At 44.0% G+C, this 24,040-nt stretch overlaps 1 protein-coding gene across 1 annotated transcript in view; it reads left to right on the top strand.

Moving 5' to 3' along the window:
- LOC135510754 (sodium/potassium/calcium exchanger 2-like) overlaps positions 1–22,987 on the top strand; it is a 204,823-nt gene extending 181,836 nt beyond the window's left edge. Inside the window, exon 13 of the mRNA XM_064931932.1 lies at positions 22,916–22,987. Within this exon, the coding sequence (XP_064788004.1) occupies positions 22,916–22,939 (24 nt within the window). The 3' untranslated portion in view covers positions 22,940–22,987. The remainder of the gene's footprint in view (positions 1–22,915) is intronic.
- Positions 22,988–24,040: the final 1,053 nt, after the last annotated feature.

The following is a 24,040-nucleotide window of genomic DNA, read 5'->3' as shown; positions in this document are numbered from 1 at the left end:
AAATGAATGGGAAATATAGTTCAGACATTGACAAGGTTATAAACAATGTTTTTAATAATTGTGTCCTTCAAACTTTACTATCGTCAAAGAATCCTCCATTTGCAGCAATTACAGCCTTGCAGACCTTTGGCATTCTAGTTGGAATGGCTTGATGGGCACTTTGTACGTACCATACGGTCAAGCTGCTCCCACAACAGCTCAATAGGTTGGAGATCTGGTGACTGTGCTGGCCACTCCATTATAGACAGAATACCAGCTGACTGATTCTTCCCTAAATAGTTATTACATAGTTTGGAGCTGTGCATTGGGACATTGTCCTGTTGTAGGACGGAATTGGTTCTATTAAGCACCGCCCACAGGGTATGGCATGGCGTTGCAAAATGGAGTGATAGCCTTCCTTCTTCAATATCCCTTTTACCATGTACAAACCTCCCACTTTTACCACCACCAAAGCACCCCAAGACCATCACATTGCCTCCACCATGCTTAACAGGTGGCATCAAGCAGTCCTCTAGCATCTTTAATTTTTTTTCAGCATCTCACGAATGTTCTTCTTTGTCATCCGAACACCTCAAACTTAGATTTGTCTGTCCATGACACTTTTTTTTTACAATCTTCCTCTGTCCAGTGTCTGTTTTCTTTTGCCCATCTTAATATTTTATTTTATTTTTATTGGCCACTCTGAGATATGCCTTTTTCTTTGCAACTCTGCCTAGAAGGCCAGTATCCCGGAGTCGCCTCTTCACTGTTGACGTTGAGACTGGGGGGTGTGGGTACTCTGATGCTCCAGATACTCAACTAGTCTAAAGAAAGCCAGTTGTATTGCTTCTTTAATGAGCACAACCGTTTTCAGCTGTGATAAAATAATTGCAAAATTATTTTCTAATGATCAATTAGCCTTTTAAAATGATAAACTTGGATTAGCTAACACAACGTGCCATTGGAACACAGGAGTGATGGTTGCTGATAATGGGCCTCTGTACGCCTATGTAGATATTCCATAAAACAAATCTGCCATTTCCAGCTAAAATAGTCATTTACAACTTTAACAATGTCTACACTGTATTTCTGATTTTCTTTCAAAAACAAAAACAAGGAAATATCTAAGTGACCCCAAACGTTTGAATGGTAGTGTATATTATCATACTATTTTTTTTAAACTATCAAATATGAAGTCAACCTCATACACTTCAAGAATTGACTATTATAATGATTGATTGGTTTTCTGGAGACTTCCCCTGTGTGTTTGCCCCATTTATGCATTGTTTGCTGGTATAAAAGATGAGGGCTTTAGATACCACATTGCCTCCTGATAGTCTACAAGTATGCTGCATTATACTGATGCTATTTATTTATTTGTTTATTACCACACCTGTCTTTAAAATGTAGGCGCCAAAGTCAAGAGGCAGATTGGGCTATCACTCCCAATGGACCATTTCCTCTCCCATGCACACACATGAAAACACAAGTTAGAAAGCCAAGATATATATTTTAAGCTAACCCTTATTCACATTCAGTTAATAAGATGTTTTCCACACACACTTTTTTTTCATCTTCGCTAAACAGTGCCCATTGCCTTATCCTGTAGTATGATCCAGAGAAAAAGAGAACTGTGTCTGTGGCTAGAATACAGTATACAAGTCAGGCATATTCTGTCATTGAGTCCCTCCTACCCACACTCTCATTAGTCTTGCCTCACCTCACCACTTGTTTTTACCCTTTTTTTCTTAGGTGGGGGTCGATTGCTTGAGTTCACACTTCCCCAACCTTAGAGAAACTTTCATTTCATGTTGCGCTTTTCATTCATCCTCACTTTCACAGCTTCCCTTGTGTCTGCTGTCAAAGGTGCTGTATGCATAAAGTATCCTGAAAGGCTCCTGTCAAAGAATCTTGTATGAGCAAAGGCAAAGGTGTATGGAATATTTGTGTACAAGCATGAATGATGAGCTAAAAATGCAAAAACAATCGGTTTGAGTACACATTGAGTGCAGATTATAGGGTATAAGTCGACCACGAATACACATTTTTGCACTGTAAATGTAAATGTCTTTATTTTATTGGTGTTAATGTAAGATTTATTTATTTAAGGTGTACATAATATACAGACAAATTAACTATATAATCTATATGTGTAAAATAACTATGTAAAACTACTGTAAAACAAAGTATCTATTACAACAATGAATAAAGGTAACAAAGAAATGATTCAAACTTGATGTCTGTTTTATTTTCCATTATGTTAAATCTGCAGTCGGGGAGTGGAAAAACGGCAAAACAGCCACCCTGCCACTTGTTTTGGTAAACAGCTGAGGGATGGGGGTGCAGAAATGTAACCACTCTCAAGTTCATAAATCCCTAGATATGGTTCAGGCCACTGCATATGGCACATGAAAAGTCCCCCTGCCTGCGTAGGATCGAATACTTCCCCCACCGGCCTTCTTACCTCTGTATCTCCTATCTATCTCCCCCTAATTAATTTATGTCACTGTCCCCCCCAAAAAAAATAATGAAAAAAAGAAATGGAGATTAAAATGATAGTTTTTTTAACCATGACTGGAATTCACTCAAAAGCGCACTGCACCAGGGTTAGTCTCAATTCTAATTGAAGTCAGTCAATTGTGGAAGTAAATTCCCCCCAAAATCGAATGATATTATTGAAAAAAAGACATCTATTTAAAAAAAAATCTCATTAAACTGAAAAAGAGAGGGTATTTATTTGAAGTTTTCCCAGTTTTGAATTTCAATTCAAACTGAGCCCAACCTTGCACTGCACTGTCGACAATGTGACTTTCAAAAGTCCAGTGCAATGCGCTTGTCGACAACGCACCTTTTATCGAATCCCAGCCCATATTACATTTTTAGATATACAGTATATATACTATATTATTACTATCCAAGAGCGTGCAGATTGTTCTGCTTATCCTTTTTAGGAATTAGACCAGCACAAATAACACAATGTAAAACAGCATATCAGGTAAACTCCAGCAAAATGAGAAACATGCTTAACAGACTCAAAACAAGGAAGTCATGCCTAAACTCATCTATATCAACACCCTTCTTGTCAATTTAACAGGTCCATGTTGCTGTTGTCAATTGTGAGCAGCGCATTGAAAGTGGTTCCTCCTTTAAAAGTTGTGAGCCTACCCAACATCACGGCTTCATTCCTCCAGACCACAGCAAGGGGGAGTTAGAGCACTCATTATGCATTTGGGTCCCAAGGTTTTCATATGACCAATCATATAGAGTGGTTCCAATGACGAGTTTGACGTGAGCCCTGGTGACGAAGTCCCTGGTGATTTTCTTCAGCAAAGATGGTTGACAAAACATTATGGTGGAAGGAAATGTAAGCAATTATAACGTCATATTGAGTCAAGCAAAACATGTACAATTGAAAGGAATATGTTAGTTAATGTAGAGACAAACGATTGTGGATATTTTTTTGTCATAAAGTTAATTTACGAAAATCGCTATTTAGCAAGTTTTTTTTCTTCAGTCATATCCAATACAAGGTGTATCAAACTCCATTGTTTTAATGTTACTGTGTCTGCATGTATGTACTACAATTTTACACAGCGTTTACCACTCCTGCTCCTGGACATCAATGATTACACAATGTGACTATGCAATAGACTAGGTACATGATTTAAATAAAGGCTGATTTGTAATTCATATATACAGAATAAAAAAACGTACATCCTGCTAGCACGCCCACAAGCGAGCCACTCAGGCGGAGAATGACGCGTGGAAGAGAGTGGGGAACGAGATGGGAGTAACAATTCAGGCTATTTGCTCTGAGGCGGGTATAATAATGTAATGAAACAAGCAGGGAGTCAGCTAACTTCTGACCTACTGGAATTGTGATACAGTGAATTATAAGTGTCTGTCTATAAACAATTGTTGGAAAAATGACTTGTGTCATGCACGAAATAGATGTCCTAACCGACTTGCCAAAACTATAGTTTGTTAACAAGAAATTTGTGGAGTGGTTGAAAAACGGGTTTTAAACTTCCGACTTCAACTGTATATCCATTGATTCTTGAAGAATATAATTTATAAATGCATAAGCTTAGTTCAACTGTCACACTCCATGAGAACCCAAAATATAAGCTATAAATATAATATAAACATTGCAAATGTAAACAAATGCTCTATAGCCTCATAACATGGTTAAAACAATCATGGATGGTCAGTCCTTGCATCCATAGATCTGTCTATTATTCTGAGAGTGGTTACATTTCTCCAGGCCCATTCCTCAGCTTTTTTACCAAAACAGAGACAGGGCGACTATTTTGTTTTTGTTTCATCTGTGGATTAGCCCTTTAAACAGCTGCATATTATCAGGATATCACCAACAAAAAGGTAAACAATAGGCCAAAAGCAAAGGCAGCATATGGCATTTTTTCTTGACATGTAAATAGCACTTTTCAGTAGTATTCAAAGCATACCATTCCATGAGCGTAGAATTTATTTTTCAACTCGAATCAATGAGGCAAATATGTGCTCCATGACAACAAAACAGAGTAGGGCTAGTTAATAAGTCCTTAGTTTTGGGGTCATGCTCAGGTAAAACAATTTTGCTTATCTATCTAATATCTTCCATATTTCCAAGTCCTATTCTTGATGATCAAGGGGTATAACATTTATTGGAATGACTGGAATTCTTGTTGGCTGCTTTTCCTTCACTCTGCGGTCCAACTCATCCCAAACCAATTGGGTTGAAGTCAGGTGATTGTGGAGGCCAGGTCATCAGATGCAGCACTCCATCACTCCCCTTCTTGGTCAAATAGCTCTTAAACAGTCTGGAGGTGTGTTGGGTCATTGTCCTGTTGAAAAACAAATGATAGTTCCACTAAGCGAAAATGAGATGGGATGGTGTATCGCTGCAGAATGCTGTGGTAGTCATGCTGGTTAAGTGTGCCTTGTATTCTAAATAAATCACAGACAGTGTCACCAGCAAAGCACACCATTACACCTCTTCCATGCTTCACGGTGGGAACCACACATGCAGAGATCATCCGTTCAATTACTCTGCGTCTCACAAAGACACGACGGTTGGAACTAAAAATCGCGAATTTGGTCTCATCAGACCAAAGGACAGATTCCCACCGGTCTAATGTCCATTGCTAATTTCTTGGCCCAAGCAAGTCTCTTCTTTTTATTCATGTCCTTTAGTAGTGGTAGTAGTGGAAATTCGACCATGAAGGTCTGATTCATGCAGTCTCCTCTGAACAGTTGATGTTGAGATGTGTCTGTTACTTAAACTCTGTGAAGCATTTATTTGGACTGAAATCTGAGGTGCATATAACTCTAATGAACATATCCTCTGCAGCAGAGGTAACTCTGGGTTTTTCTTTCCTGTGGTGGTCCTCATGAGAGCTAGTTTCATCACAGCGCTTGATGGTTTTTGGGACTGCACTTGAAGAAACTTTCAAAGTTCTTGAAATTTTTCGAATGGACTGACCTTCATGTGTTAAAGTAATGATGGACTGTTGTTTCCATAGCCACAGGCAGAACAGTTGAAACTGGAGCAGCAGCAGGACCAGGTGGACTGGGGCATGGTTCAAGGGTTCAGGTCCTCAGAGAGAAGAGAGAAAGAGAGAATTCGAGGGAGCATACTTAAATCCACACAGGACACCAGATAAGACAAGATAAATACTCCAGATATAACAGACTGAACCTAGCCCCCCGACACAAACTAGTGCAGCATAAATAATGGAGGCTGAGACAGGAGTTGTCGGGAGACACTGGGGCCTCATCCGACGATACCCCCGGACAGGCCAACCAGGCAGGATATAACCCCACCCACTTTGCCAAAGCACAGCCCCCACACCACTAGAGGGATATCTTCAACCACCAACTTACTACCCTGAGACAAGGCCGAACAGCATTCTTACATAGGTATTCTTACATTCTTACATTGGTATTCCTCTTGTCCAGATAGGATAGGGCAGTGTGCAGTGTGATTCTGATTGCATCGTCTGTGGACCTATTGGGGCAGTAAGCAAATTGAAGTGGGTCTAGGGTGACAGGTGAGGTAGAGGTGATATGATCCATGACTAGTCCCTCAAAGCACTTCATGATGACAGAAGTGAGTGTTATGGGGCGATATTAATTTAGTTCAGTTACCTTTGCATTCTTGGGTACAGGAATAATGGTGGCCATCTTGAAGCATGTAGGGACAGCAGACGGGGATATGGAGATATTGAATATGTCCATAAACACACCAGCCAGCAGGTCTGCGCATGTTCTGAGGACGCGGCTAGGGATGCCATCTGGGCCTGCAGCCTTGCGAGGGTTAACATGTTTAAATGTCTTACTCACGTCACCCACGGAGAAGGAGATCCTTAATAGCAGGCCACGTCGGTGGCACTGTGTTATCCACAAAGTGGGCAAAGAAGGTGTTTAGCTTGTCCAGAAGCAAGACATCGGTGTCTGTGACATGGCTGGGTTTCCTTTTATAGTCCGTGATTGTCTGTAGATGCTGACACATAAGTCTCGTGTCTGAGCTGTTGAATTGCGACTGTACTTTGTCTCTGTACTGATGTTTTGCCTGTTTGATTGCCTTACGGAGGGAATGACTACTCTGTTTGTATTCTGCCATATTCCCAGTCACCTTGCCATGGTTAAATGCGGTGGTTCATGCTTTCAGTTTTGCGCGAATGCTGCCATCTATTCAACATCTCATGTACACTTCCTGATAAACTCAATCACCATTTCAGTATATTCGTCGATATTATTCTCAGAAGCTACCCGGAACCTATCCCAGCCCGCTTGATCAAAACAATCTTGAAGCGTGGATTCCAATTGATCATAGTCCTTAGCACGTGTCAGGACCCGGTTTCGAACATGGGTCTCCGGAGTGAGAAACAGTCACTTAACCAACTGAGCCACGAATAGACAGCAGAACCCAGAAGATGAGGCAGACACAGCAGTACTTAAGATGGTGTATTTAATAAAGAAAAAATCCTAAAATACAAAAAATGGCAAATCCAAAAGGTGGTAGGTAAAACACAAAAAGACCTCAAAAGAAACTCACCAAAAAATAAACAAAAACAAAAAACAGAATACCACAAGAACGTCACCCGGAATCGACAAGAGCACACAGAACACTAGGGCAGGGTGCTAACATACAAACACAGAGCACAGAACTGAGGGAAACAAAGGGTTTAAATACAATCAGGGGAAACGAGACACAGGTGCAAATAATAATGGGGATCAAGGGAAAAACATAGGGACAAAAAGCACAATGGGGGCATCTACTGACAAAAACCCGGAACAACCCTGGCCAAATCCTGACAGCACGAGTACTTCCTTTTTGAATTTGTGCCTATAGGAAGGGAGGAGCAAAATGGAGTCATTGTCAGATTTGCCAAAAGGAAGGTGGTGGAGGGCCTTGTATGCATCCCGGAAGTTGGAGTAACAGTGGTCGAGCTTTTTAGCAGTGAGGGTACTGCAGTCGATATGTTAATTGAATTTAGGGAGCCTTTTCCTCAAATTGCTTTGTCAAAATCCCCAGCTACAATAAATGCAGCCTCAGGATATGTGGTTTCCAGTGTGCATAATGTCCATTTAGGTTCTTTGAGGGCCGCCATGGAATCAGCTTGAGGAGGCATATACACGGCTGTGACATAACCGAAGAGAATTCTCTTGGGAGATAATACTGTGAGGTATACTAGGTTGGGTGAACAAAAGGACCCAAGTTATGGTATGTTATCACAATTACACCATGAGTCATTAATCATGAAACATGATTATTTTTCCCAGAGAGATGTTTTTTTCTGTTTGCGCAATCAACTGTTACAATCCTTGTTGTCTCTGGAAAGAAACTCTTGCCCTGAGCTCTTCAACTTAATTATTCAGAGACTGAACACTAGCGAGTAATATACTCGGGAGCGGTGGGTGGTGTGCTAAGTCGGACTAGAAGACTGCTTCTAGTACCTCTCCTTCGCCGGCGTTGTTTTGGGTCAACCTTGGAATCAGTTCAATTGATGGGTGGGGCGAACAAAGGACCCGATTTTGAAAAGTCGTCTCCCTGGTCATAATGCTGGTAGTGCCGGTTGAGTTTCCGCTGCTCTGATATCCAATAGTTCTCCCCGGCTGTATGTAATAAGACATAACATTTTATGGACTAACAATGTAAGAAATAATACATGAAAAACAAAATACTGCAAAGTTCCCTAAGAACTATAAGTGAGGCAGCCCTCTCTGTCGGGGCCATGTTGATGTTAGATCTGATGGCTAGGTGGGACCTTCCTTGATATCCAGGGGAGGTGGAGGGGTGTCGTGGGGGACAGCCACATTCAGCTGACCAGGAACCACCGGCCTGAGAAGGGAGGCGTGAAAGGAAAGTGATATACGGTAGTCACTGAGGAGCTGTAATCTATACGTCACCTCGGTGACCCTCCTGAGAACCTTGAATGGCCCCACAAACTGGGGGCTCAGCTTCTTACAGGGCAGATGGAGTAGGAGGTTCCTAGTAGAGAGCCAGACACGATCACCAGGATGGGAGACTGGAGTTTCACTGCAGTGGCAATCCGCCTGCTCATTCGGACGGTGCTTGAGTCTCACGTGGGTATCGCTCCACAATTCTTCCGCATGCCTGAACCACTCATCCACTGCAAGAGCTTCGGTCTGGCCTCGGGTCCACGGAGCCAGGTCCGGCTGACAACCCAAATCACACTGGAAGGGAGTCAGCCCAGTAGAGGAGTGACATAACTAATTCTGGCCATACTCCACCCATGGAAAGAATCGGCCCACTCCCCCTGCCGGTCCTGGCAGTGTCTCCTCAGGAACCTCCAGGGTCAGAGACGATGTCCTCCAGAAGGCCATAACACCAGAATACCTGCTGGAACAGTGCCTCAGTGACATGGAGAACAGTAGGGAGACCTGAGAGCGGGATAAAATTACAGGATTTGAGGAATCTATCTGCAACAAACAAAATGGTGGTGAAACCGTCAGAGGAGGGGAGATCAGTGACGAAAATCAATGGATAGATGAGACCAGGGACGCTGAGGCACGGGAAGGAGTTTCCCTGCTGGAGTTTGCCGAACAGGAGTTGACGGAGCGAATAACGTCCTGCTCCAAGGTGGGCAACCAATACTTTTCGGAGATGGATGTCCAGCGACGACAGCTGTGTGCGCCCAGGTCAGCAGCCGATCCCTTATCCCCGTGGGAATGTAGATGCGCTCAGGAGGAAAGGTAGTGGGTACTGGTTCCCTCTCCAGAGCCTTGGTGAATGTCTAAATCTACGTCCCAGACCACAGGGGCCATGACTCGACAGGGGGGAATTATGGGTCCATTTAGGACAGGACCCTCTCCTGAATTGTAGAGATGGGACAGGGCATCTGCTTTTGGTGTTCTTTGAACCTGGGCGATAGGTCAGAGTGAAGAAAAGGACCCACCTTGCTTGGCACGTATGTACTACAGGCTCCAATGGTCAGTGAGGATGATGAATGGGTCCTTGGCACCCTTCAGCCAGTTTATCCACTCCTCTAATGCCAACTTTACCGCCAGGAGCTCTCGATCGCCAACGTCATAATTCCTTTCTGCATGAGTTTCTTAGAGTAATACACACAAGGATACAATTTTTGTGGATTACCTTGTCATTGAGACAGCACAGCCCTCACTCCCACCTCTTAAGTGTCCACCTCCACCACATAGGGTAGAGTAGGATCTGGGTGTTTGAGCAATGGGGCGGAGGGGAAACATCTCTTCAGTAGGCGGAAGGCCTCATCAGTTGCCAGACTCCACACCAACCTACGGGACCAACCTTGAGGAGAGAGGTGAGAGGAGAGGCGATTGAGTCAAAGTTCCTGATGAAACAGTGGTATAAGTTTGCATACCCACCTTTATGGTGGTTGGGATTGGCTATGACCTGACCGAATATACCTTCTTAATATCCATCATTACTCCTTGCAGGCTGATCTGGTAGCTGAGAAAGGAGACAGCTTCCTGATGACATTGGCATTTCTCTGCCTTGACATTGTTGGTTGGCCAGGAGACGTTCCATGACTACTCGGATGTGAGCAATGTAATCATCCAAGGTAGTTGAGTAGACCAGGATGTCATCAATTTACACAAACACCTGGCATCCGAGCATGTCCATGAACACCTCATTGATAAATTCCTTGGAACACTGACGGAGCAATGGCAAAGCTAAAAGGCATCACCAAGTACTAGTAGTGACCAGACATCGTGCTGAAAGCTGTCTCCATTCATCCCCCTTCCGGATGCGGATGAGATTGTATGCACTCCGCAGGTCCAATTTGGTAAAGTACCGGGCCCTGCGGAACTGTTAGATGGCTGCCGGCACCAATGGAACAGTATTTGGTGGTGTTCTCATTCAGGTTTCCGTAATCATTACACGTACGTAATCCTCCATCTTTCTTTGCCACGAAGAAGAAACCTCCAGATGCAGGAGAGGTAGATGTGCGGATAAAACCTTGTTGGAGTGCCTCATGGATGTACTCCTCCATGGCCTAGGTTTCAGCCACCGACAGAGGGTGGGGGAGCAGAGCCTGCAAGCAGGTCGATGGCACAGTCCCAAGGGCGATGAGGAGGGAGGCAAGTGGCACAGGCTTTTGGAAGAAACATCCTGCAGGTCCTGGTATAGACTTGATGTTAGGCTGAAAGGCAACCACAGGATTCCCAACAGACGTGGAACGACAGGGGATGGGAAAGCAGGTCCTCCGGCAGTCGGGTGCCTGTGATTTTCATCCTCGACGATGAGATGGTGGGATTATGGCGTTGGCACATGGGAGGCCAAGGATGATCTTGTGACCTGGTGCACTAATGATGAAGGGAATGTCCTTCTGATGGATGGACTCCACGGTGAGGGTGAGGTGATATGTGTGATGGTCCCGGTCCCTAGTGGCAGATTATGAGCAGGTATGAGGTGATGTTCAGATAGGAGGCAAGGGTCTGGTCAATAAAGTTCCCTGTGGCACCCAAATCTACTAGAGCTGTAGAAACAGTACATGAGTGACAGCTAGCTAGTGTGATCAATACTAAAAAGAGTTTGGCTGAAAGTGATGAAGATGGGATACTCACACCTACCCCAGGAGGTGGAAGATCACGTAACCGTCCTTCTGCTCTTGAGGATCCCGAGTTGAGACGTATCGGACACCGCTGAAGCCGTTGCCCCCCTTGACCACAATAGAGACATAGCCCCAGCTGTTTCCATCAGTTGAGGCAGTATTCTGTTTATTTATTTTATTTTTTATTTCACCTTTATTTAACCAGGTAGGCTAGTTGAGAACAAGTTCTCATTTGCAACTGCGACCTGGCCAAGATAAAACATAGCAATTCGACTCATACAACAACACAGAGTTACACATGGAATAAACAAAACATACAATCAATAATACAGTAGTGGTAGATGGTAGATGTGCAGAAGATGAATGTGCAAGTAGAGATACTGGGGTGCAAAGGAGGAAGATAAATAAATAAATACAGTATGGTGATGAGGTAGATATATGGGCTGTTTACAGATGGGCTATGTACAGGTGCAGTGATCTGTGAGCTGCTCTGACAGCTGGTGCTTAAAGCTAGTGAGGGAGATATGAGTCTCCAGCTTTAGTGATTTGTGCAGTTCGTTCCAGTCTATTAGCAGCAGAGAACTGTAAGGAGAGGTAACCAAAGTAGGAATTGGCTTTGGGGGTGACCAGTGAGATATACCTGCTGGAGTGAGTGCTACGAGCGGGTGCTGCTATGGTGACCAGTGAGTTGAGATAAGGCGGGGGTTTCCCTAGCAGAGACTTGCAGATAACCTGTAGCCAGTGGGTTTGGCGACGAGTATGAAGCGAGGGCCAACCAACGAGAGGATATAGGTCTCAGTGGTGGGTAGTACATGGGGCTTTGGTAACAAAATGAATGTCACTGTGATAGACTGCATCCAATTTGTTAAGTAGTGTTGTAGGCTATTTTATAGATGACATCGCCGAGGATCGGTAGGATGGTCAGTTTTACGAGGGTAATTTTGGATTGGAGATGCTTAATGAGAGTCTGGAAGGAGAGTTTACAGTCTAACCAGACACCTAGGTATTTGTAGTTGTCCACGTATTCTAAGTCAGAGCCGCCCAGTGTAGTGATGCTGGACGGGAGGGCAGGTGCGGGCAGTGATCGATTGAATAGCATGCATTTAGTTTTACTTGCATTTAACAGCAGTTGGAAGCCACAGAAGGATAGCTGTAATGGTATTGAAGCTCTTCTGGAGGTTAGTTAACACAGTGTCCAAAGAGGGGTCAGAAGTATACAGAATGGTGTGGTCTGCATAGAGGTGGATCAGAGAATCACCAGCAGCAAGAGCAACATCATTGATGTATACAGAGAAGAGAGTCTGCCCGAGAATTTAACCCTGTGGCACCCCAATAGAGACTGCCAGAGGTCCGGACAACAGGCCCTCCGATTTGACACACTGAACTCTATCAGAGAAGTATTTTGTAAACCAGGCGAGGCAATCATTTGAGAAACAAAGGCTGTTGAGTCTGCCAATAAGAATTTGGTGATTGACAGAGTTGAAAGCCTTGGCCAGGTCGATGAATACGGCTGCACAGTAATGTCTCTTATCGATGGCAGTTATGATATTGTTTAGGACTTGAGCGTGGCTGAGGTGCACCCATGACCAGCTCTGAAACCAGATTGCATAGCGGAGAAGGTACGGTGGGATTCGAAGTGGTCGGTAATCTGTTTTTTGATTTGGCTTTCCAAGACCTTAGAAAGGCAGGGTAGGATAGATATAGGTCTGTAGCAATTTGAGCCTAGAGTGTCATCCCCTTTGAAGAGGGGGATGACCACGGCAGCTTTCCAATCTTTGGGAACCTCAGACAATATGAAAGAGAGGTTGAACAGGCTAGTGATAGGGGTTGCAACAATTTCGGCAGATCATTTTAGAAAGAAAGGGTCCAGATTGTCTAGCCCGGCTGATTTGCAGGGGTCCAGATTTTACAGCTGTTTCAGAACATCAGCTATCTGGATTTGGGTGAAGGAGAAATGGTAGGGGCTTGGGCAGGTTGCTGTGGAGGGTACCGGGCAGTTGACCGGGGTAGGGGTAGCCAGGTGGAAAGCATGGCCAGCCGTACAGAAATACTTATTGAAATTCTCAATTGTTTTCCCGGGTGGCACAGTGGTTAAGGGCGCTGTACTGCAACGCCAGCTGCTCCACCAGGACCCTGGGTTCGCACCCAGGCTCTGTCGTAACCGGCCGTGACCGGGAGGTCCGTGTGGCGACGCACAATTGGCCTAGCGTCGTCCGGGTTAGGGAGGGCTTGGCCGGTAGGGAAATCCTTGTCTCATCGCGTACCATTGACTCCTGTGGCAGACCGGGCGCAGTGCGCGCTACCAAGGTTACCAGGTGCACGGTGTTTACTACGACACATTGGTGCGGCTGGCTTCCAGGTTGGATGGCGCTGTGTTAAGAAGCAGTGCGGCTTGGTTGGGTTGTGTATTGGAGGACGCATGACTTTCAACCTTCACCTCTCCCGAGCCCGTACGGGAGTTGTAGCGATGAGACAAGATAGAAGCTACTAAAAACAATTGGATACCACGAAATTGGGAGAAATAGGGGTAAAATATATATATATATTTTTTTAAACTATTCTCAATTATTGTGGATTTATCAGTGGTAACAGTGTTTCCTAGACTCAGAGCAGTGGGCAGCTGTGAGGAGGTGCTCTTATTCTCCATGGACTTTACATTGTCCCAGAACTTTTTTGAGTTTGTTCTATAGAATGCAAATTTCTGTTTGAATAAGCTAGCCTTAGCTTTCCTAACTGCCTGTGTATATATCTGTTCCTAACTTCCCTGAAAAGTTGTATATCACGGGGGCTATTCGATGCTAATGCAGAACACCACAGGATGTTTTTGTGATGGTCAAGCACAGACAGGTCTGGAGTGAACCCAGGACTGTATCTATTCCTGGTTCTACATTTTTTAAATGGAGCATGCTCGTTTAAGATGGTGAGGAAGGCACTTTTAAAGAATAGCCAGGCATCCTCTACTGACGGGATGAGGTCAATGTCATTCCAGGATACCCTGGCCAGGTCGATTAGAAAGGCCTGCTTGCAGAAGTGTTTTAGGGAGCATTTGACAGTGATGAGGGGTGGTCGTTTGATCACAGACCCATTACGGATGCAGTGATCACTGAGATCTTGATTGAAAACAGCAGAGGTGTATATGGAGGGCGAGTAAGTTAGGATGATATCTATCTGTTCACCCACGACTGCGTGGCCACGCACGCCTCCAACTCAATCATCAAGTTTGCGGACGACACAACAGTGGTAGGCTTGATTACCAACAACGACGAGACGGCCTACAGGAAGGAGGTGAGGGCCCTCGGAGTGTGGTGTCAGGAAAATAACCTCACACTCAACGTCAACAAAACTAAGGAGATGATTGTGGACATCAGGAAACAGCAGAGGGAACACCTTGCTATCCACATCGATGGAACAGTAGTGGAGAGGGTAGTAAGTTTTAAGTTCCTCGGCATACACATCACAGACAAACTGAATTGGTCCACTCACACAGACAGCATCGTGAAGAAGGAGCAGCAGCGCCTCTTCAACCTCAGGAGGCTGAAGAAATTTGGCTTGTCACCAAAAGCACTCACAAACTTCTACAGATGCACAATCGAGAGCATCCTGGCGGGCTGTATCACCGCCTGGTACGGCAACTGCTCCGCCCACAACCGTAAGGCTCTCCAGAGGGTAGTGAGGTCTGCACAACGCATCACCGGGGGCAAACTATCTGCCCTTTAGGACACCTACACCACCCGATGTTACAGGAAGGCCATAAAGATCATCAAGGACAACACCCACCCGAGCCACTGCCTGTTCACCCCACTATCATCCAGAAGGCGAGGTCAGTGCAGGTGCATCAAAGCTGTGACCGAGAGACTGAAAAACAGCTTCTATCTCAAGGCCATCAGACTGTTAAACAGCAACCACTAACATTGAGTGGCTGCTGCCAACACACTGACTCAACTCCAGCCACTTTAATAATGGGAATTGATGGGAAATGATGTAAAATATATCACTAGCCACTTTAAACAATGCTACCTAATATAATGTTTACATACCCTACATTATTCATCTCATATATATACTGTACTCTATATCATCTACTGCATCCTTATGTTTATACATGTATCACTAGCCACTTTAACTATGCCACTTTGTTTACATACTCATCTCATATGTATATACTGTACTCGATACCATCTACTGCACATATGTCAGAGTCAAGGCCCGCGGGCCACATCCGGCCCGCGACAAGGTTTTTTACGGCCCCTGGGATGATCTTGATTTATTATTAGAACCGGCCCGCAGACCGCAGCAAGCCGGCAGCCCGCAGATCTTTTACACGCACCAATACTACATTTCCCACAATCAACGGTGACGCACCGAGCAGTAGGCTGTTCATTTCAATATTTATTGGCACAGCAGTCGTCAGCATCACAGTAAAATTAACTTTCAGATACCCATCAAAAATGGCAAAACGGAAGGTGGACACTGAGAACCGGGGTTTCAAACAAGGTGGGAGTCGGAGTATATGTTCACGGAGGTAGCTGGAAAACCTGTGTGTCTTCTGTGTGGAGAAAGTGTGGCGGTACTGAAAGAGTATAATCTGAGACGACATTATGAAACGAAACACGCGGACAAAAACAAGAATATGGACATGGAACAAAGGCTACAAAAGGCAGAGGAATTAAAACGAGGCCTCAAATCTCGACAGGCTCTGTTCAAAAAAGCCAAATCACAAGGCCAGGCTGCTGTCAAGGCCAGTTTTATTTTGGCAGAAGAGATCTAAATCATTTACGGAGGGGGATTTCATCAAAAACTGCATGATTAAAGTTTGTGACGAAGTTTGCCCAGAAAAAAGGCAACTCTTTTTAAATGTGAGTCTGAGCAGAAACACCATTGCCGAGAGAGTAGACCAGTTGTCCATCAATCTAAAAGAGCAGCTTGTGAAAAAGGGAAAAGATTTCAATATTCCTTGGCTGTGGATGAGAGCACCGACATTTCTGACATTGCCCAGTTGTCAATTTTCATCCGCGGAGTGGACTCCAGCCTAAGCGTGACAGAGGAGTTTGGCTTTACGTCCTATGCATGGCACAACTACGGGGCATGATTTGTATGAAGAGGTGTCAAGATGTGTAAATGAGATGGAGCTGCCTTGGGAAAAACTCGTGGGTTTGACAACCGACGGAGCACCTGCGATGTGTGGACACAGGAGCGGACTGGTGGCGAAGATATGGGAAAAGATGCAAGAGGAAAACGCGACAGGTGAGCTGACAGCTTATCATTGTATCATACACCAGGAAGCGTTGTGCGGTAAAGCCTTGAAAATGGAGCATGTAATGAGCATCATCACGCGCACAGTTAACTTTATCAGAGCCAAAGGTTTGAATCACCGCCAGTTCAAGGCATTTCTGACGGAGTTAGAAACGGAGCATGGTGATTTGCCTTATCACACAGAGGTGCGATGGCTAAGCCAGGGAAAGGTGCTTCAAAGATGTTTCGAGCTTCGTGAGGAGATTTGTCTGTTCTTGGACAGCAAAGGGAAAGACACAACACAACTCCGAGACGAAATGTTTCTGTGTGAAATGGCTTTTCTGTGTGACATTACGAGTCATCTGAATGCAATGAACTTGCAGCTGCAGGGTCGGGATCATGTCATCTCTGATATGTACAGTACAGTGAAGGCATTTAAAACCAAACTGACTCTGTGGGAGACGCAGATGCGGAAAGAAAATTTGAGCCACTTTCCCAGCTGCCAGACCATGAAAGAGAAGCTCACCAGTGCGTTCCCGAGCGCACAGTTGGCTGATAAAATAGGTATGCTTGCCGCTGACTTTCGACGCCGATTTGCTGACTTTGAAGCACAAAAAAGCAGGTTGGAACTGCTCGGTAACCCATTTGCTGTTGACGTGGAAAGCTCACCACCAAACCTCCAAATGGAGTTGATTGACCTCCAATGCAATGATGCACTGAGGGCAAAATATGTGGCAGTGGGTGCTGCGGAGTTGCACAATGCCCCAGCTGCGCATCCAGGCTGCTCAAACGTTGTCTATGTTTGGCAGCACATACCTGTGTGAACAACTTTTTCTTTGATGAACCTGAACAAAACATCACACAGAAGTCGACTTACTGCTGAACACCTCCACTCAATTCTGAGGATTTCCTCAGCTCAGAGCCTTACCCCGAACATTGATGAACTTGTGGAAAAGATGGGACACCACTCAAACAAGTGAACATTACTGTGCAATCACATATTTAGAGTTTTTACTCAGTTCAAGTTTAAAAGTTAAAGTTTAATATTTGTTTTCACTGCATGTTACTTCTCCTTAAACAAAGTGTTGTTTTTGATTAATAGATTTTTGCACTTTATTTTATTGTATTTCAATCCAATTATATTTTAAAAATATTTCAGTTGAGTGGATGATAGAAAATTGCTATTATTGTTTTTTTCTTTGAAGTAAATTTAGCCCACTTTTGCTAAAATAGAAAATATAGGCTACTGATGGTGCCTTGAATACCGGTTTCTTTCATTTAATGTTCATGTTATGGGGATTTTTATATAAAGGAAATTTGTCTTTTGTGTCTGTTGAAAATTAAAGATTACTGACAGAGCCATAAGAAAATATTGCTTTATTTATCTGATCATATTGGAATATATTTGTTAGGTTTTCAGTAGGTTCAATTAGGTTCACTAGACTATATGCGTCATTTAAAAATTTTTCAATGAACATTCGAACAGTCCGGCCCTCGGCTTGTAGCTAAATTTTTTATTTGGCCCTCCGTCCATTTGACTTTGACACCCCTGATCTACTGTATCTTGCCTATGCTGCTCTGTACCATCACTCATTCATATATCTTTATGTAAATATTTTTTATCCCCTTACACTTGTGTATAAGACAGTAGTTTTGGAATTGTTAGTTAGATTACTTGTTGGTCATTACTGCATTGTCGGAACTAGAAGCACAAGCATTTCGCTACACTCGCATTAACATCTGCTAACCATGTGTATGTGACAAATAAAATTTGATTTGATTTGATTTATGAGGGTGCCCGTGTTTACGGATTTGGGGTTGTACCTGGTAGGTTCATTGATAATTTGTGTAAGATTGAGGGCATCAAGCTTAGATTGTAGGATGGCCGGGGTGTTAAGCATGTCCCAGTTTAGGTCACCTAGTAGCACGAGCTCAGAAGATAGATGGGGGCCAATCAATTCACATATGGTGTCGAGGGCACAGCTGGGGGCGGAGGGTGGTCTATAGCAAGCTGCAACGGTGAGAGACTTGTTTCTGGAAAGGTGAATGTTTAGAAGTAGAGGATCGAATTGTTTGGGTACAGACCTGGATACTAAGACAGAACTCTATCTTTGCAGGCTAGTTCTATTTTAGCAGGGTTTTTGGTGGTTTTCCTAGAGGATTCAGCAATGTCTTATTATGTCTGTTCCTGTCCTTTCTCTTCACTGTCTCTCTCTGCTGGTCTTATTAGGTTACTAGCTGTTCCTCATCTCCCCTAACTAGTTTTAATTATGTCTCTATGTTCCTGCTATAGTTATGCCAGAAGCATATCGGACCTAGTCCTATCCTTCAGGGTTTTTGTTTGCACCGTGTCCAGTTTCATATGCCTGTGATCAGCCACCGGTGATTCACCCAGACATCAGGGGACTTTATGTTTCAGACATCCAGGTTGGCATTAAAAGAACTCTGTTTCTGTGCTAAAGCAGTGAGTAAAACAAACTTAGGGAGTAGGCTTCTAATGTTTACATGCATGAAACCAAGGCTTTTACGGTTACAGAGGTCAACAAATGAGAGCACCTGGGGAGTGGGAGTGGAGCTAGGCACTGCAGGACCTGGATTAACCTCTACATCACCAGAGGAACAGAGGAGAAGTAGGATAAGGGTACGGCTAAAGGCTATACGAACTGGACGTTTAGCACGTTTGGAACAGAGAGTAAAAGTAGCAGGTTGCTGGGAACGATAGCATAGATTCAAGGCATAGTGTACAGACAAAGGTATGGTAGGATGTGAGTACATTGGAGGTAATCCTAGGCATTGAGTAATGATGAGAGAGATCTAGTCTCTAGAGACGTTTAAACCAGGTGAATTCATCGCATATCTAGGAGCTGGAACAAAATGGTTGGTTAAGGCATACTGAGCAGGGCTAGAGGCTCTACAGTGAAATAAGACAGTAATCACTAACCAGGACAGTAATGGACGAGTCATACTGATATTAGAGAGAGGCATGCGTAGCCAAGTGATCATATGTGTCCAGTGAGTGGTTGGGCTGGCTGGGGACACGGCGATTCAGACAGTTAGCAGGCCGGGGCTAACAAGCTAGCAGTTTGTAGGCCGGGGCTAACAAGCTAGCAGTTATCAGAATGGTGATAGCAAGCTAGCAGTAAGCAGACTGGGGCAAGCAAGCTAGCAGTTAGCAGACTGGGGCTAGCAAGCTAGCAGTTAGCAGACCGGGGCTATCAAGTTAGCAGAAGGGCCTTTGGGGGACGTCGCGATGGAGGAAAGTCTTTTTGCCTCCTCGTGCAGTGACATCGATAGACCAGTCATGGATTAGTAGGGTTCCAAGTAGCTATAGATAGCTAGCGGGCCGCAGTAAGCAGAATGGGCCTTCAGCGGACGTCGCGTCTGAGGGTCCTGTTGGAATCCTTGGGCAGATTATGTCGGTATTCCAGTCGTAGAGGATCGGTGGGGTTCCTTGCCCCGTACCAGCAGTAGAAGGGGTCCCGATATTGTAGCCCAGGAGTGGGCTTCGGTGGTAGCCCAGGAGCCCTAGCCGGGCTAGCTTCAGGCTAATTGGTACTTGCTCTTGGATGGAAACGCTAGCCAGGAGTAGTCTCCCGGGATTGGGGTTAGCTAGTTGTGAAGATCCAGATGAAAAGGTTGAGAGTTTGCGGTAGGAATCCAGGGATATGGACAAAAAAAATAGGTCCGTTATGCTTTGGTTTGAGTCACATTGTACGATTTGGCGAGAGCTCTCCGAGCTAAAGGTTAGCTGATGACCGCTAGCAGTGGTTTACTGACTGATAGCTGGTAGCTAGTTAGCTAGCTAGCTTCAGTTGAGGTATTCCAAATCCAAAGTAAATAGAAATAATTTAGAGAAAAAAACCAGCTCCACGCCACATTGGGTGAGGCGGGTTGCAGGAGAGTATTTAGAAGTTGAGGTTTAGTAAAATATCTTTAAAAGATTTGCGAAGAAAAATATATAATACAAGGGACACGACAGGACAAAGACGTCTGACTGCTACGCCATCTTGGAAGGAATGTGACGGAGACGCTGGGAGTCGAGAAGCAGGTGCAGGTGGTGAGTTTAATAATGCAATGAATATGTAACGATACAAAACAAGAGCAGCGTCTGAACATGAAACACATAACCAATATGGCCTGGGGAATGAACCTAAGGGAGTGACAGATATAGGGGAGGTAATCATTGAAGTGATGGAGTCCAGGCGAGTCTCATGATGAGGCGCAGGTGCGTGTAACAATGTTGCCTGGTGAGCGTAATGATGGTTCTCAGAGCCAGTGATTAGTAAACCGGCGACGTTGAGTGCCGGAGAGGGGGAGCGAGAGTAGACGTAACAATATAAAACAAAGAAATTACACAAACTGAACAAATAAAAAGCACCATAAGTAAAAGCTAAGCTAAAAACATATTTTAAGATCTCTTTTAAATATGTTCACAGTTTCACCCCCCCCCCTCCCCCGGTTACCTAGCAGGCTATTCCAGAGGGCATACAGTGCCTTTCAAAAGGATTCATCCCCCTTGGGTGTTTTTCCTATTTTGTTGCATTACAACCTGTATTTTAAATGGAGGCGCTCTGTATTAAACAAATGGGGAAAAGAGAGAATTGTTTTTGCTCTCAAGGAAATTGAGAGGAGTGATTACTTGGGTAGGGGTAAATGTGAAAGTTAACCAACTGAAGGGGAAGATTTCCAGTGTTTGTGATGCTTGTCATTTGGTGCAACGCTGACAGGGTGGTGTGAGTGGTGAAACAGAAGAGTCGGTGTCTGTCCTTTTGAGTTTTGATGTTGAGTCTTTACCCGACAAAGTGGGGTATTTAAGTTATCCCGGACGAGCTTTTGTGCCAAATACATTACTTTGTTACAGGTGTAAAGCTGATGGACATGTGGCAGCAGTGTGTAGGAGGGAGGTTCTTAGGTGTGAGAAGTGTGAAGAAGAGCATGAGACAAAGGAATGTGTAACATTGGGGAAAGTAGTGGTATGTCTTAATTGTAGGGGTGCCCATTGGGCTGGGGATCGGAAATATCTAGTGCAAGAGAGGTAGGTTGCGGTTTCCAGGGTTAGAGAAGTGCAAAAGTTGTCATATGCTGAGGCAGTGAAGAATGTAGAGGAAGGTAGGTCAAGGGGGAGGGATCCTGAGAGGAATGGTGTGAGTAGTAGAGCTGTACCAGTTCAGAGGGATAGGCCAACAAGTGATATATGTTTCAGTAAGATTGGATTTCTAGTACTTATAGCACTGTATAGCAATGTTTATCAACTGTAATTCAGGGACAAAGTCACAGAAAATTAAGGTGGTGGTGGCAGCTGCATAGAGGTATTTGGGTGTGCGAGACTTGACGTCAGAAGAGTTACAAGGTGTGTTAAGTGGTGGTTCTCCATCTTTTCACACTGTTGGCTTGACGTAGGACTAAATACAGTGCCTTGTGTTACGTTCCCCAGTTTATGTGTTGTAGTTTGTATATTTGCATGTGTTTATTTTAGGAAATGGCTTCATGAAACCCCTCAAGCAGCTGATTGGTCGACTCCATGGCTAATTGGAGAGCTGACCCCACCCCCTCGTCAAGACGCAGCTGTCTCCAATTACCCATTCATTCTGAAGCTATATAAATGCCAGTGTTCTGTTCAGTAGCGAGAGATTTGTTGGGAGGTCATTGCAGAGATTTTGCTAGAGAGATTTTCTGGGAGGTCATTGCAGAGATTTTGCTAGAGAGATTTTGCTGGGCTGAGAGTTGGTATGTTTTGTGAGTTTGTTGCTCAGATAGAGCTTATTTGATGGCCTTTGTTTCTTAGTTTGTTTGTAAAATTGTTTAATATTCTGTTTCATTTGTTCCCAGGGGGGAAGGGGAAGGCACCTAGGGAGTGCTTAGGCAAGAGGCCCGCGGGCATACATATACCCGTAGCATATTTGCTGTCTAGGCACACTAGGTAAGACCTGGGTGGACCACCCCCTTGTATTTTGGTTAGGGCACCAGGTGGTGCTAAATTAGGTAAGTAGTGGGTAGGCAGGTAAGATAGGAGAGGGAGGGCTTTGAGATTTACTTTCTTTGCTTTGGTTCCGTCCAGCCCCTTTTCCCCATATTACCGTATGAAGGAATAAAGTCCTGGTAAATGGTACCACATTCTGCCTGTTGTCATTCTTTCTTGCACCTACAGTCCATACATTTTTCACTTCACGAAGAGTTTAGTTGTAGGAGGGTGTTGCGTTCCCTCTTCATAGAGGCGTGCGTAACACCTTGGAAAAGTATTCATCGCTCTTGGCTTTTTTCTTATTTTGTTGCCTTACAACCTCAAATAGTTATGCACACCCCAAAAATCCATTTCAATTGCAGGTTGTAAGAAAACAAAATAGGAAAAATGGCAATGGGGTCGAATACTTTCGCAAGGCACTGTAATAACTAAAGGCTGCCCATCCATGCATCTTGGTCTTAGGCTTTGGGATAGTTAAAAGGCCAGTGCCAGAGGACCTGAGGGACCTACTGGGTGCTTAACTTAAAACCAAGTCTGACATGTTTTTGGGGTGCTCAATCGTGGATTGATTTATAAACCAATAGAATAATCTTAAAATGAATTATAAAACTCACATGCAGCCAGTGCAGAGACATTAAAACCAGGGTAATGTGTGTTCTCCGTCTGCTCTTGGTCTGTTTTTCAGTTGACCAATGGCTTTCTTGGGTAGACCAGTGAGGAGAGCAGACGGAGAAGGCTGCTTGTAATAAAAGCATGGAATGTGTCTATCAGCCTGAGAGAAACGTCCACATCTTGGCAATGTTCCTCAGGTAGTAAAAAGCTACTTTGGTCATATACAGAATGTGTGGTTACATTTAGTTGTGTTTTTAATCTGGTGTTTTATCTTTATTGCCCATGAATTAAAATGTGTGGCTAGATTCTCTCTGTTCTTTGGCTACAACAATAAGTATCTCGATCTTGTCTTGATTTAGCTGGAGGAAGTTGTGAGCCATCCAAGTTTAAATCACAAATGCAGTCTAATAATTTATCCATGGAGCAAAAATGATCTGGTGACATAAGTATATAGTTAGGTATCAATGCTGTGCTTTCTGATAACGCTGCCAAGAGTCAACATATATAAATTGACCAGTACCGGACCCAACATTTAACCTTGTGGAATACCACATATGTTCAAGTGTGACCAAAAACTATTGACTGGTTAAATACAGTTGAAGTTGAAAGTTTACATACAACTCAGTTTTTCACAATTCCTGATATTTAATCCTAGTAATAATTCCCTGTCTTAGGTCAGTTAGGATCACAACTTTAATTTAAGAATGTGAAATGTCAGAATAATAGTAGAGTGAATTATTTATTTCAGCTTTTATTTCTTTAATCACATTCCCAGTGGGTCAGAAGTGTACATACACTCAATTAGTATTTGGTAGAATTGCCTTTAAATTGTTTAAGGAGCACTTGGGTCAAAAGTTTTGAGTAGCCTCCACAAGCTTCCCACAATAAATTGGGTGAATTTTGGCCCATTCCTCCTAACAGAGCTGGTGTAACTGAGTCAGGTTTGTAGGCCTTCTTGCTCACACGCTTTTTCAGTTCTGCTCACAAAACTTTGATGGGATTGAGGTCAGGGCTTTATGATGGCCACTCAAATACCTTGTTGTCCTTAAGCAATTTTGCCACAACTTTGGAAGTATGCCTGGGGTCACTGTCCATTCGGAAGACCAATTTGCGACAAAGCTTTAACTTCCTGGCTGAAGTTTTGCTTTATAATATCCACATAATTTTCCTCCCTCATGATGCCATATATGTTGTGAAG

This window comes from Oncorhynchus masou, chromosome 23 (assembly GCF_036934945.1).
Source record: "Oncorhynchus masou masou isolate Uvic2021 chromosome 23, UVic_Omas_1.1, whole genome shotgun sequence".
Classification (NCBI taxonomy): domain Eukaryota; kingdom Metazoa; phylum Chordata; class Actinopteri; order Salmoniformes; family Salmonidae; genus Oncorhynchus; species Oncorhynchus masou.
Note: the sequence above shows the minus strand (reverse complement) of the source record. Positions and strands in the feature narration are given on the sequence as shown.